At 38.8% G+C, this 16,051-nt stretch overlaps 1 protein-coding gene across 1 annotated transcript in view; it reads right to left on the bottom strand.

The window, feature by feature from the left end:
* LOC102829796 (zinc finger matrin-type protein 4-like) overlaps window positions 1-11,522 on the bottom strand; it is a 482,488-nt gene extending 470,966 nt beyond the window's left edge. The window contains exon 1 of the mRNA XM_006859987.1: window positions 11,421-11,522. Within this exon, the coding sequence (XP_006860049.1) occupies window positions 11,421-11,522 (102 nt within the window). The remainder of the gene's footprint in view (window positions 1-11,420) is intronic.
* Window positions 11,523-16,051: the final 4,529 nt, after the last annotated feature.

Here is a 16,051-nt window from a genome sequence, read left to right as displayed (position 1 = left end):
GAGGTGTAACCATACTGTAATTGTTATCTATCAGTATTTTAAGTCCTTTTCACTTCTAGCAGACAAGGTTGTATCATCTGCATATCGCAGGTAGTTAATGAGTCTCCAGTCCTGACTATCTTCTTCATATAGCCCATCTTCTCAGATTATTTGCTCAGCATACAGACTGAATAAGTATGGTGAAAGGAAACATGTTATAAAACACAAAGGAGATGTAGGAGTCAGCAGGTAAAAGCAAAGGTGTCACGTGGATCCCAAATTTACAACTGGATAGTGCACTTCTAACCTGTGAGATTCGATTTAATTCTAGGTGACTGGGTTCAGATAGAAAGTGTGCTTCATGGATAGCTGATGTAAGAAATGATTGAGAAGTGGGAAGGTGGGGGGTAGGATTCATGCTGATTCTTATCCATGAATTCCAATCATCCTAGCCACTAAGGAGAGAAACAACTTTGCTGAAAGTGGGAACAAAGGGAAATTTCTCTCAAATATCTATCTAAAAAAAGGCCCTGAGATGCCACCAACACCGTCCTAGCAGGTGACTGGAATTACTTCCTGCCATGTGGTCTAGTGTGGAAATGCATAGGCTCAAGGCCATAAAGCACAGTCCTGAGAGGTGTGTGGACTTAAGTAGGCAGCACAGAGGGGAATCTTATCAGCCGTGGTGGCATTTAGTACCCAAGTTCTAAGTTCTTACTGGAAAACCCTTTATGCTTGACCATTTAAGTTGAGGAAAATGAGGGAAAAAAATCCAAATTCTGTAATATATTATTCCATTATCTTCTAAACAATTAGAATATTATTTGCTTTAGTATCTTACATAACACTGATCTTCATGGCAGGCCCCAGAGACTCTATTTCCAGAGGTAATTAGTTTCTTTGCTAAAACATTTGTTGCTAGCTGCCATCTGTTAGGCCCTCAACTCATGGAGACTCCAGACATTATGGGATTGGACTATTGTGATCCATAAGGTTTGGGTTGACTAATTTTTTGGAAGTAGATCACTGGTCCTTTCTTCATTGCTAACAGTACCTTGGGAATCACAGCCTTTCTTCTTTTTCTCTTTTTTCCCCAACACTCCCTACCCCGGTAACATTCCCCCCAAACTACCCCTAACTACCTGTCCCCTACACGTAAGCAGTATAACAGAAACCATGCTGTAGGTTCACCATACCAGTTTGTTTTTCTTCCTGGGAGATCAGCTAAGCCACTTTTCCCAGCCTTTCATGCCGTAAAGAGAAAACATGTGGTTGAGTTCTGGTCAGTGGAGTGGGGGTATTATATGATGTTGCTACTTTTGAGTCTGGCCCCTAAAATATCCTATAATTACTGGCATTCCTTGTCAGTTTCCCAACTGCCAACTCATCATTGATTCCCTGGGCAATGTCTAAGAAGCCCTAGTGGCACTGTGGGAAAAAACATTAGGATGTTAACCATTTGAAGCCAGTGCTTCAAATCCACCAGCTGCTCCATCACCAGTAGGTGAAAGATGAGGCTTTTTGCTCCCCTAAGGGTTTACAATCCCAGAAACCCCTTCTAGGGTTGCTATGACTCAGAAACCACTTGATGACCATAGCTTTAGTTTTGGCTTGGTTGGGCAATGTCAAGAGCAAGGTACACACTAAACATGTCAACTTGTGTCCTAAATGTTTATGTGATGCCAAGTGTCACTCCAAAACCCATGAGGAACCAAAATGTGAGCGAGGAATAAACTTTTAATTCTAAGATATTTAGATAGTTTGTAAGAGTAGTTAGTTCACCCTTGTGGCATTGTAAGATAAGCACTGGACTGCAAGATCAGTTTGAACCACAAAGGCTGATGGTTCAAACTCATTAGCATCTTCTTGGAAACCATATACAGGGTCACTATGATTTGAAACTGTCTCAACGGCACTTAACAGCAACAACAATACAGAAGTTAGAGTATTGCCATAAACAACAAAAAAGCCTAAATTATGACATGGGCTTAGCAGATGGATGGTAACTGAGAAGGTATAGATATGACCAATTCATATGTTGCAGTGGCCAAATATTGACAAAATTAGTGCCTGGAATATTTTGGAAGGTACACTACCTGCCCAAAACATACAACTCTAGGAGAAAAAACAGAGAAACCAAATATTTGTATGTGCATTGTTTGTTACCGATTGTTTGTCATTGATGTTTGATCAAGATTTTCATGAAAGTAAAAAAGTTCAGAATGTAACTGAGTCATTTGTTGTTGTTGTTAAGTGCCGTTGAGTCGGTTCTCACCCATAGCGACCCTGAACAGGGTTTCCGAGGCTGTAAATCTTTACGGGAGCAGAAAGCTTCGTCTTTCTCCTGCGGAAGAGCTGGTAGTTTCAAACTGCTAAACTTGCAGTCCGCAGCCTGATTCTCTTAACCACTACACTACCAGAGCTCCTAACTGAGTCATTAGCAGATAGAAATAAAATGTAAGAGATCATCTAAAAATCAGGGACTTGGAGAGTTGGAAAAATCAATTGCTAATTGCTTCAAGAACCCAAAGAATGAGAGATGGAATTGTTGAAGACACCGAGTGCTGATAAACCAGTGACTCCTTAAACCATTGAGTCACACTTTGGACAAAGATTTGATTAAGGATGTAGTCTTCCCACCTACTTTTTAGATAACCTCAAGGTAGCTAACTTTCAAAAGAGAAATGGGCAGGGGTGGGAGAACAAAATAATAAACAAACAAATTAAATCTTGAAAATAGTGTATAGGAGACAACTCTATTTTTACTGACACATAGAGTTTTCAGAAAGAATCTAAGTTAGAAACCTTCCATATTATAGGGTGAATAGTTTTCACTAAGGCAGCTAAAAGCTGCCTTTCATTGAGCTATAAACACTGCCCACCACCCACAACACCTACTTCAAATAAAGCCAAAGAAGATACTGGAGAAGAAAGACCCTGTGGAAGGCAGAACCACAAGTCATTGAGAAAATGAACCAGAAAGGCCCTCCTAGAGAAGTTCAGAATGTATTCCAAAAACTTTGCCATTTCTTGGAAAAGGAATTTTTGCAATGACTCATCATTCTTTTTTTGAATTTAGAATTTCACTGCTATCATCCTATCCCTGCTCTTCTACTTTAAGTGGGGCAGGGGCTGTCACATTTTTCTTTAGCTCATAAGTAATTAAATCTAGACGAGTCACATCAACATCTGATGGAGAAGACTAATCTCCTCCTGGAGATCTTGAACTTTAAGCTGAATGCAGTGTCTGGGTAGGATCTGAAGTCGCCTCTGTAGAATGGGGATGAATGTGTTCTATCTGTGAGAAGAAATGCAGAATGGATATTCAGAAACCAGAAAGGCAGATTATGGAAGCTGTTATGTTACATGCTGGTTGAGCCAATTCTATTTTTCCTCCTAGTGACACACTTAAATTATATTTCCTAACTATCCTGAAGTTATGTGGGATCCTGTGATTGAGTCCTAGCCAACAGAATGGCTCCTAAAATCCATTGCGTGATACTGTATATATTCAGCAAATAAGAACTCATACTATTCATGCCCTTAGCCAATAAACATTAAGCACAGCATATAGCAATAATTCTTAGCCAGTAGGTGTGTGTGTTATTTGTGTTGAGTGTTTTCTTCAGCCTGTTGTTGTTTATTTCACTGTAGACTCTCAATTAGCCATTCATTGTGTCCTCCTGAACTATTTTGATTAATGCTAACTGATGAAAAGCAAGATGGTCATGCTGAACCTGCTAAAATAAAACAAAAGAAGAATATAAGAGTGGTTACAAATTGTACAGATGCTCAAGGAGTCTAATGGAATGGTCAAGGGAACAGATGTTAAAGATTAATAGGTACTTTGGAATAGGTTGAAGTCCTCTACCATTATGAAGGGTAACATAAGATGTGCTTTAGCCTAAGAGATTGCAGCAATAATTGTACTGGCTGAATCTGGAAGAAGTATGTCATGATTTCAACACATTTGAAAGGCAAAAATAGTGATTCTCAATGTTAGAAGATATCTCTACAGGAAATCTGCTATAAACACTTTCATTTGCCTTCATCCAGATTACATTTGCATTTCGGGGAGCACATCACCTGAATACCCAGGGTAGGTGTGTGCCCTGTGAGTTCTGCAGTATGAAGCTGGCTTCTGCAGTGTCCACAGCCTGGGATAAATTCCACAACACAGTGCATCAGAAAGAAGTTGTCCAACCTGCATGTTTACTCAAGCAATTGGAAAATGAAATGAAAAGGAAGAGGCAAAATTGAGAAGAAGGTGTGAGAAAGAAAGAAAAAGATGATAAGAAGAGATACCAGTGGCACTGGAAAGTCATGGAACAAATAAATCAACATTTGTTAAGGACATTTCTCACTTTGTTGTCTCTGCCCATGGAGCATTTTTCGTCTCCTTTTCAATTGTTTCACTAGGTTAAGTAAAAGCTAAAAAATAACCCATTTGCCACTAAGTTGATTTTGACTCACGATGCTCCTTGTGTGTCAGAGTAGAACTGTGCTCCATAGGGTTTTACATGGCTGAGTTTTTGGAAGCAGATCAACAGGCCTTTCTTCCAAGGTGCCTCTGGGTAAATTTGAAGCTCCAATCTTTCAATTAGCAGCTAAGTGTACACAATAAAAGGTGCTGAGACAGGAAAAATCGCTTTCCATATGTCTCTGTAGGCTCAATGTGCCTACTATTACATAGATAAGTTAACAATACAAGTTTCTACCATTCTCAGGTGAACTAATGGGCTTTGTTCAACAGAAATGACATGACTCCAAGACTCAGAAATATTTAAATAGCTTCCCATGAGTTTACAGAATGATCTTCACCATAATTTCAAAGCAATCACCTCTACCTTGTAGGCTGCTTCTTGACTACAGATTGACTTCTGAGACATGTCCGACACTTTTGGCACAGTCTCCAATGCCCCATTATACACGCCCCACAGCTTCACAACTTTAATTTACCCTTAATCCCAGATGGCTGCTTTACTGACCTGTGACAATGAACAATAACCATAATTAATTAAAGTTCTATAATATCTGCTGTGGGAATAAAGTTTTTAAATCAAGGCATAACCATGACTGCCATCAGTAAGTTTACAACCTAGTCTAGTGGTGCCCGGATGTCTCCACCTCAATTTGGTAAGGAGCAATTAACCAGGCATGTGGTACAGCAGACACAGGGGCATTGGAGCTCACAGAAAGGGTCAAGCAATAGAGACGGGCACACCTGTACCAATGTGTTAGGTACATTGTACCCAACTAGGGTTCCTCTATGTCCATTGCTAGATCTGCTGACTCATCTTCTTCCTTTGGCTTTACTAATATGTTGTTGTTGTTGTTAGGTGCCATCAAGTCAGTACCATCCCATAGTGACCTTATGCACAGCATAACGAAACACTGCCCGATCCTGGGCCAATCTCACTACTGTTGCCATGCTTGAGCCCATCGATGCTGCCACTTGGCCAATCCATCTCGCTGGGGGTCTTCCTCTTTTTCTCTGACTCTCCTTCTTACCAAACATGACATCCTTCTCCAGCAACTGGTCCCTTCTGACAATATGTCCAAATTGTGAGAGATGAAGTTTGGCCATCTTGGCCTCTAAGGAGCACTTGGCTGCACTTCTCCCAGAATGGATCTATTGGTTCTTTTGGCAGCCCATGGCACTTTTGATGTTCTCCTCCAACACCATAACTAAAATGTATCAATTCTTCTACAGTCTTCCTTATTCACTGCTCAGCTTTCGCATGCATATGAGGTTATTGAAAATACCATGGCTTGGGTCAGGCACACCTTAGTACTCAAGCTGACATCTTTGCTTTTCAACACTTTAAAAAGGTCTTGTGCAGCAGATTTGCCTAATGCAATATGTCGTTTGATTTCTTGACTGCTGCTTCCAAGAAGAATGAAGTCCTTGGCAACTTCAATCTTTTCTCTGTTGATAAGAATGTTGTGTATTGGTCCAGTGGTGAGGAATTTTGTTTTCTTTACAATGAGATGCAATCCATACCGAAGGCTGTGTTCTTTGATCTTCATCAGTAAATGTTTTAAGTCCTCTTCACTTTCAGCAAGCAAGGTTGTATCATCTGCATATCACAGGCTTTTAATGACTCTTCCTCCAATCCTGATGCCCCATTTTTCTTCATAAAACCCAGCTTCTCAGATTATTTGCTAAGCACACAGATAAAATAAGTATAGTGAGAAAATACAATATCTTGTCGCACACCTTCTTAATTTTAAACCATTCAGAGTTCCTATGTTCTGTTCAAACAACTAACTGCTTCTTGGTCCAGGTACAGATTCCTCATGAGTACAATTAAGTGTTCTGCAATACTCATACTTCGCAATGTTGTCCATAGCTTGTCATGATCCACACAATCGAAAGCCTTTGCGTAAGCACAGGTAAATATCTTTCTGATATTCTCTGCTTTCAGCCAAGATCCATTGGACATCAGCAATGATATCCCTCATTCCACGGCCTCTTTTTGAACCTCTGCAAGTTCTCTGTCAATATATGCTTACAGCCATTTCTGGATTACCATTAGTAAAACTTTACTTGCATGGGATGTCAAAGAGATTGTCCAATGATTTTTATATTCTGTCGGGTCACCTCTCTTTGGAATGGGCACAAATACAGATCTCTTCCAATCAGTCAGCCAGATAGCTGTCTACCAAATGTCTTGGCAGAGACAAGTGAGTGCCTCCTGTGCTGCCTCACTTTCTTGAAAGATTTCAATTTTTATTCCCTCAATTTCTGGTGCCTTGTTCTTTGCCAGTTCCTTCAGTGCACCTTGGACAACACACCTCCTTCAGTATGATTGCCTCTTGATCATATGCTATCTCTTGAAACAGATGAACATTAAACATATACAGTGATTCTGTATATTCCTTCCATTTTCTCTAGATGCTTTCTGTATCATTCAATAATTTTCCCAGAGAATCTTTCAATAATATATGTATAATAATATATATAATAATAATTATATATATATATATATATATATATATATTTCTGTTGTTTTAAGTGCCGTCAAGTAAATTCCGACCCATAGCGATACTGTATGAGGTTTCTAAGGAGCAACCAGTAAGTTTGAACCACTGACTTTGCGGTTCAAACCGACTTTACAGTCCAGCTCATTTTCTGTCCTTTGATTCATTTTTTCATGGTCTACCCTGTAAAAAGCATCTTCGTTTTACAGGCCAGAACAGCCACCCCCCACACTCAACTCTTTCCCTTTCAGAAATTTACTCTTCAGCCACTCCAGCAAACTATGCAAGTAGCCCCCCTGGGAAACTCTCCTTTAAAGCTTTTTCTTCGCTCTGTGTCGGAGTCTACTTGTTCTATTGATTCAGACTATTCAGCCAGTAAGCAGAAACAACATCTAATTATATTTTCCACTGAAACATTAACATGTTATTAATGCTTAGCAAGTAAGAAAAATAATAACGTCCTTATGTTTCTCTTTTATTTTCACTTCATGACTACATAGGCAAAAAGATGTTTAAAGTATAATGTGGAAAGATTTGGTCTATTAAATATATGCTGGGCTTTCCTGTCCTCCTGTACAAAGGTTCACCCTTTTAAATGGGGCATATAACTGTTAGGCATTAACTCATCTGTTCTTATTTTCTTTCTCTCTTACTTCAGAGGGCTGGAACACTATTGTCATAAAAAATTATTTTTTTCGTTTTAAAGTCATTTCAAAAGTTCTCTTCTGCAACAAAAAACTGACCACCACTGGCTGTCTGCCATTTAGAAATGTTCATTCAGTCATAAGGTCACATTCTCAATTGCCTGAGTCTCATCCCGCTGATAAGACAGGAGTCCAAACTCTCTTTTCCTTTATACCTTGAGCATACCCTACCTATACATGTTGCTGCCCACTTCTTTTGCCTAGCAAATCCTCCAGTCTAGTCAGGGCCACCTCCTCAATGGTCCTTGATGACACCAAGACTTCTCATTCTAGAAACTCCAAAACTTAATCATTCCATTAAGGCCTATTAAGTCCTGACAAGCCCCAGGAAGTTTTCCTTGACCACAATAACTCTTAGTGATGCTTCACTTGTTTGAATTTGGAATGTGCAAAGACTTAAGAATCTAACAGCACGATGTAGTCAAATACTTAATATTTTCCCTACACAGGGAATATTAGTTCTCAAATGGTCTTAGAGATCCTCTAATGCAAGCTATCCTTTTGGAGATAATGAATTGGAAATGGTAGAAATCTCCTTAACTGTAGACCAGAGAGTATAATAAGATCTCCTTACAGAAATTCCCAGGTTGCACAACTGGCTAAGTTCTCAGTTGCTAACTGAAAGGTTGGAGGTTCAAGTTCACCTAGAGACACCCTGGAAGAAAGGCCTGGAAATCTGCTTCTGAAAGGCCACAGCCTTAAAAATCCCATGGAGTGGAGCACAGTTCTACTCAGCATCCATGGAGTTGTCATGAGTTGAGAGCTACTCAGTGGCAGTGGGTTTGGTTTTGGATATCCTGACAGTACCCTTTACCCAGCCCGATGCAGCTTTGCACCAAAACTACACATGCTAGTTTTCTCACTGAAGGAAGGGTCCCACCTTTGCCAGAAGGCAGGGAGTGTAACATCATTCAGCTGTTCCTATCCACATTTAATGGGAATGCATTTAATGTGGTTTTGATGATGTGTAACACTGTTAATTGCAGATCTATTGTAATTGCTTTATTTTCTCTCTCATCTATGCTACATTCAACAAATACTAACACATTTTCTAAACAATTAAAACGTGCCACAGCAAGAGTACAGTGTGTTAACAAAAAATCTTGAGATCAAATAACTAAATCTTTGACTGAGCAACTAACTAGATCGTCTTTCTTTGTTTTTCTTAATTGTTTACAATTTCCTGATATGACTTTTCTAACTCAGGTGACAACAAAGAAGTGCTGGGCAATCAAAAGCATATATTTGTAATACATTCATCCATCTCACAAATGCTGACTGAATACTAATTTTATACAAGTTACTGTTCTAGGGATTATGGGGGGCCAAATGGAGAACACTCAGTATTTGTTCTCAAGACAGATAAATCCAGTAAAATGATTCAAAATGAACAGAGGAATTATAATAAAGGATGAAAATAAGTAACTAGTAAGAGCCTGTGCAATGATAGATCCGTGATTTCCTTAACTGGGGGAGGTAAGGGGAATTAGTTATGTTTAAATAAACCACTTGTGTTTATAAAGCAGTGCCTCTGGAAACTAGAAACTTCAAAATTTCATTAGATACCCTTCTTTCCTTTTCTTTCACATTAAAAGTGACGAAAGAATCCACATTTTCAGAGATGACGATTTTTAAGTTTTCTCTGAAGAGTAAATTTTTTTTGACTCATCAAAATACTGCTACCAAGAAGTTAATAATGCATAATAACATAATTTTGCATGTGTGTCATACTTTAGTTTCCAAAGTGTTTTCACAAAAGCTCATCTGGTCATCACAAAGCCCAAAGGAGCATGCAGGGTCATTGTGTCTTTCTCTGTGCCCATGTATGTGACATTATGATTATTTTCATTGTGCACTGAACCATCTGAGGCTCGGAGGAATTTGGTGAGTGACAGTGACAACTGGCATTTGTCAGATTCATCAAACAAAAAGAAAATTGCTGGCTAAGCCCTCCAATCTAAAATTACTTACAAGTTATTACACTTGAAAATTCATGTTCCCACTGGTATACGTTTTCTTGAAAACAGAACATGCCTTGGGCATCCTGATCACCTTGGGAGCCCTGTTTCCCCTTTACTCCATCTTCTGTACCTTGTTCCCTCCTCAGTCACAAGCCAATCTTTCTTCCCTAATCCTCTGTTCCCAATTAAAAGCAAAAAAAAAAGTTGCTATTGAGTCAATTCCAAATCATGGCAATTCCATGTGGCAAGGAGTAGAACCTTTGCAGAAGCAGATTGTGCCATACATTTTTCCCCCATAAAGCTACTTGGTAGATTCAAACCACCAACCTTTAGGTTAGTAGTTGAACTCCCAACAGAAAACCCAAAATCAGCTATTTGTCCTTCCATTCAAAAAGCCAAAGTCACTGATATATGCTCTTTAAGACTATATGGACTTAAAAACTTTGTTACATATCTCTGATAAACCCATTTAGGGCATGAGCAATCAGGCAGAAGAAAATTGATGGGTTCAAGTGGACTCATTGTTACTGAATCACTCACATGATCATATTTCTCTACAGTGATTAACAAAGGGCCTCTGAGCTTGTCTTCAGGATGAAAGAAGGAAAGAGGAGCTGATACTAATGCATCCTGCCCTGCATCCTGGAAAAGAACCTCAAGGATGAGCAATGACAGAGTTAGTAGGTAGAGAAAGCCCACTTTGTCTCTAAAAAAACAAAAACCATTTTGGGCGCACAGGCCAGAGCCTGAGAATGATGGCCCCTCCCCAACCCTGCACATGTACAGGCATGACTCGTTTCATTGCACTTCACTTGACTATGCTGTGCAGATATTGCACAGCTTTACAAATTGAAGACTTGTGGCCACACTGCATCAAGTACGTCTATAGGTATCATGTTTCCCAATAGCACATGCTTACTTGATATCTCTGTGTCACATTTGGTAATTCTCAAAATATGCCAGTCTTTTTCATAATACTACCACACACTTAATAAACTTAATAAACTACCCAATTCTGACTGATAGCAACCCTCTAAGACAGAGTAGAACTATTCCTTTGGGTTTCTGAAACTGTAAATCTATACAAAAGCAGACAGCTCGTCTTTCTTCCATGGAGTGGCTGGTAGGTTTGAACTGTTGACTTTTCGGTTAGCAACACAAAGCTTAACTCACTGCACCACCAATACTCCTTATTAGATTCCAGTGAAGTATAAACAAGTTTTATATGCACTGGAAAACCAAAACACTTTAAAATATATATATATATATATATATATATATATACATATATATTGTTGTTGTTGTTATGTGCCATGGAGTCGGTTCCAACTCATAGCGACCCTGTACAGGGTTTCCAAGGCTGTAAATCTTTATAGGAGCAGAGAGCCTCATCTTTCTCCTGTGGAACAGGTGGTAGTTTCGAACTGCTGACCTTGAAATTCGCAACCACTACGCTACCAGAGTGTGTGTGTATATATATATATATATATATATAATGAAATTTTAACGTACACACTTTTGGAATAGGAATCAGCAAACTGTACCCATAGGTCAAATCCAGTACACTCCCTGCATGAAACCAAAACATATGTGGAATCCACTTATTATAATACTGGTTTTACTGTGGTCTGTCTGATGTATCATGTGTTCTGGTAAGATCTCAGACTGTAAAGCCTCAAGCCCTGTGGTGTGTAAAACCTTACAAGAAGGGTATATCCTAGAGGAATACAACCAGGACACAGATTATCCTTTATCCCTTTTTAAAACAGTTTGTGGGGAAAGCTGTCCTTACCTCGTAATGGGCCACACGCTGAGATTCAGATATCAGCTGTGCACTGCACACCTTGCAGTAACTGTCTGTAAATAAATCCTGATCAATATCGGAGGACTTCATCAGGCTAAAAAGAATCAAGAGAAGGAAAGAAAAAAAAAAAAAAAAGTGAGTCTATTGCTTTGCTCTTGATGAAGGACATTAACAATATGAAAAACACCAGATGACAGCATCAGGTCTAATATTCGTAGCTGTGGTAGAGATGCCCCTAAATCCTTGCTGCTGTCATATCCATAACCCAAACCAAACACAATTCCAGCTCATAGTGATTCTGTGTAAGATTCCAAAGTGTTTTCACAAAAGCTCATCTGGTCATCACAAAGCCCAAAGGAGCATGTGAGACTGTAAATCTTTACAGGTGTAAACAGCCTCATCTTCCTCCTGTGGAGTGGCTGGTGGGTTTGAACCATCAATTTTGCAGTTAGTACTTCACCACCTATCCACAGTGTACCAGGGGAGTCAACTATAAAGCAAGTGTATAGTACATATGTTTCTCATAAATACCCAATAGAGTTGCTAGTACCTTAAGAAACAGAAATACAGTTTAAATGTTTCTGTTTAAATAAATCAAATGTACCTAAAGCTTTGTCAAAGATAAATGTGAGAAGATACTACCCAAAATATAACAAAAAGTTGAAAGCAACCAACAAAAAAAAATTGCTTAACAAATGTTGATATATCAATAGACTAAATAGAATACTAGTTAGCTCCCAAATCCAAATTCAAAACATCAAATTATTCTTTTAAATGACTAGTATTGGTTTTTAATAGCTAGGTAAGAGGATAAGGAGCCCTGGTAGTGTAGTGGGCTATGTGTTGGCCTGCTAACCGAAAGGGAAGCAGTTCAAATCTACCAGCCACTTCTTGGGAGAAAGATGAGGCTTTTTGTTTCCATAATTTACAGCCTCAGAAATCCTATACAGGGTTTTTCTATGAGTTGGAACTGACTCAATGGCACATACAACCTTCACCACCACCGAAGATATTAATAGGAAATAGTTTCTCACTACCTACAAAAGAAGTTTACAAAGCAGCATGTACAATATTTTGCTAAATTTGTTAAAAATATGTACAGGGAAGTAGATAAACATTTTAAGAAGTTATATCAGTTATATTGGGGCATTTATAGGTAATTGCTTTTGCAATTTTCTCGCATTTTTAAATCATCTACAATAACATACATTTGTAGTTAGGAAAACAAGTTAATTTTGAGTTCAGGAATTATACTTACAAATGTTAGAGATAAAAAAGACTATCTATACCTTTCCTTGTAACTTTATACTCTGAAATGTGAGCAGGAGATCTCACATTTCAGAACCGTCTCTTCTATTCTTAGGGTTGCTGAAATTCATAAAGGTTGCCACCACCACTCCACACCACAATTGAGCCACAAAAGTAAATAAACTGATCCTCAAATTCCAAACTCTGAATCAAATTGGAACCAATGTTTCAAGCCTGTGAAAGTGATTTATCACAAACAGGTCTCATAGCAGCTGAAGAATAATGTTACTATCCTAGAAACACAAACCAGCACACCCCAAATTCTTTCATACAACCCACACACTGCTCTTTGTTCCAGCATCTCACCTCCCAGCCTCAAAGTAATGAGTGTGCCAGGCAGCATATATTATAAGGAAGCAAAGAAATCTCAGACAATAGGGAATAGACAACTCCACTGTGTACCTTGATTGTCATCTTACTACCCCCCCCCCTTAACTTTACATATAAAACTGTCTGTAAAGTCATACTGTTGGTTACTGGCATGTCCAGAAATGCTGCTTCAGTTGTCTGATACCAATTCCCATGCACTAGATCTATCCAAGGACTACTACTACTTGCTATCTACATGATATCGGCCAAGTCACTCAACCCTCTAGGTGTCAGTTTCCTTTCTTTTAAGACTGAAATGATGTTTGCCATGCCTTCTTAGAGAGTTGCATTAAATATCATTAAGACAAACATATGAGAAGATGTTGTATGAGTTATAAATCTTTCTTCATTTGAAAAGGATTCTTGTCATATATTTATGGTATCTTGATGAAAGGTACCTATGCAATAAAATAAAGGATTGTGGTTCATTCTACATGATTTTTAAAGCCATCTAAATATGTGACTGGGCCACATAAGCAAAATATCTGGCTGAAGTAAGAGGCTGCCTGCCTCAACAACTCCAAACTCCCTTTCAGTCCTTGGCCTTGGTTGTAATAGCCCATTCCTTCTACTTTTATTCAGCAAAACAAAAAGATTCACAATTTATGACCCTATGGGACAGCAGTAGCTGTGGTTTTACAATGTCTCGAGTAACCAATAGTTATACCAGATACTAATGACCACAGATTCTCACATCTGACATGAGCTTGTTATTTCTGGAGGAATCCTTTGACAGCTGCCTGGTCATCCTGGAGTTCAGTACCCAAAGTGCCTGGGGTCTCACTATCTCACATGGCAACTGATTCGGAGTACTGCTGTTCTTATCTTCAGGGTTTTGTTATGTTGAATCCTAATCTTTCCCATTGTCACTTTCATAGATTGATTCCCTATTTGAGAAAAATACAGAACAATTCTACCCTCTTTTCATGAGAAATCTTCCCTCACCTGTTTGAAGATATTTTAAAAAGCATGCCAGCGTATTGAGTCCAACTCATGATGCTCCGTTGTGTATGAAGTTAGAGTAGAACTGTATGTACTTAGTGGGTTTTTCAATAGTTTTGATCTTTAGGAAGCAAAATGCCAGGCCTTTCTTTGAAGGCACTTCTGGGTGGATTAGAATTGCCAAGTCTTTGGTTAATAGCTAAGTATATAAACATTTTCTCTACCCAGGGGACATCTGTTTAAAGATAGTTCCTTTCTATCTACTCCCAATCCCTACCCTGTCTTAACATCTTGGTCTGTAACTATTTAATTAGGATCCATCTTCAAAAACATTGCCCAGAACAAAATAGAGTACTCCAGATATGATCTAACAGGGACAGAGAATCCAAAGCTTGGATTTTTCTATCAATTGTCATTTGTAATGGTCTCTATTCACAAATTGGAATATAAATGGAGAAGAAGTGTTTTGATGATGGGAAAATGTAGTACAACATTTTTAAATACCATATAAGAAAAGAAAACGTACAAAGGTGTATTTTTTAAGCAAGCTCTTATAAGCGGTTATGTTTAAATATCACCATGTTCCCTTCTATTTCTAATAAAGAAGTGCACAAAAATAGATTCATGGATGACCTGGTTAATAGGAATCTCCAAACTCTCCACACACTCCTTCCTCATTACACAACCGACTGCAGAAATCAAACACTGTGAAAGGATATTCAAGGTACATGTCGAACCGAGCAGGCCCGTAGGAGTCTGAGTCTCAGTAAAGCAGCTGTGCAGCAGAAATAGCTTTAAAGGCAGAATATAAAATGTGTATACTAAAAAAAAAAATCAAAAGAAGAGAATAGCATGGCTTTTTCCACTATTCTATCTCACAATATTGACTTGACCAAACCCATTTGCAATAAAAAGTCAAATAAAGACCCCTCTGAAATCTATGAGGCTGACTGGAATACCTAAATAAGTTACATTCCAGCAAGTGTTAACCTGGTTTGTGCATAAGGCCTTTTTGCCAAGAAAAGAAAACTCTTTCTATGTAGGACACTTAGACAACCAGAGGGTCCAATTTATGATATAAAGATTGAAATTCACAAGACAGGGCTGCCCTTCTCTCCCCTCCTTTGGCTTGTTTATAATTAATATGCCTAGCTTCACCAGACTTCAGATGTGCCAAAGACCTGGGAAGAAAGAGGGAGGCAAAAGAAATTACCCTTTTGAGCCTCGTCCATGGTGCTGAGCAAAGGCTATAGAGGAAATAAGACTATTTTGCTCACAGAGTCAGGGTATGGTAACCTCTTTCTTGGGAGCAAGGTCTGAGAGATTCTGAGGAGGAAGACAAGAATAAGGAAAAGAATGAGTTTAATTTCCAGGATTTGAAAGGAAGCCTCCTAAGTGCTCACCAGTCCAGGCACATTTCAAAGCAAACACTAAGGACTCAAGTAACCTCTCTCTCACTCTTCACTATCTGCAGAGAATAAGCCTACTTGTATTTGAATAAAAGGGCTCAGAAGTGGTGTTGGGGCAGAATTAGAATAGGGAGTCTGAACAGATTCTCATTTCCTGCCCCAGGTCCCTGCACTCCAATAGATCTACTATGCATGTACATAGCAGTGGCAATGTCAGACTCTAAGTGTAATCAAGTAAAGAAACTAAAGAAAACATACAAGGAGAAATAAACATGGTTACTGTGCATCTACTATGAGTGAAGCACAGAGATAATATAAGATACAACTCCTGTGTCTCAAACCACTAGCAATTATCATACAAGAAGGGAGAAATGCTCACAAATACCTATGATGCAAGCAGCAAGTATAATGAAGCTGGTGAATAGGGCTAGGAATTGAAAGGTCAATGACAGATTATCAAAGAACTCCTCAAAGAGTTCTATGTTGTTGTTGTTGAGAGCCATCAAGTCATTCCCAATGCATAGTGACCCTGTATAGGGTTTCTGAGGAGTGACTGGTTAGTTTAAACCATGGACCTTGCAGTTCAAACCA

Source organism: Chrysochloris asiatica, unplaced genomic scaffold (genome assembly GCF_000296735.1).
Source record: "Chrysochloris asiatica unplaced genomic scaffold, ChrAsi1.0 scaffold00035, whole genome shotgun sequence".
Classification (NCBI taxonomy): Eukaryota; Metazoa; Chordata; class Mammalia; order Afrosoricida; family Chrysochloridae; genus Chrysochloris; species Chrysochloris asiatica.
This window is presented reverse-complemented; position numbering and strand designations above follow the sequence as displayed.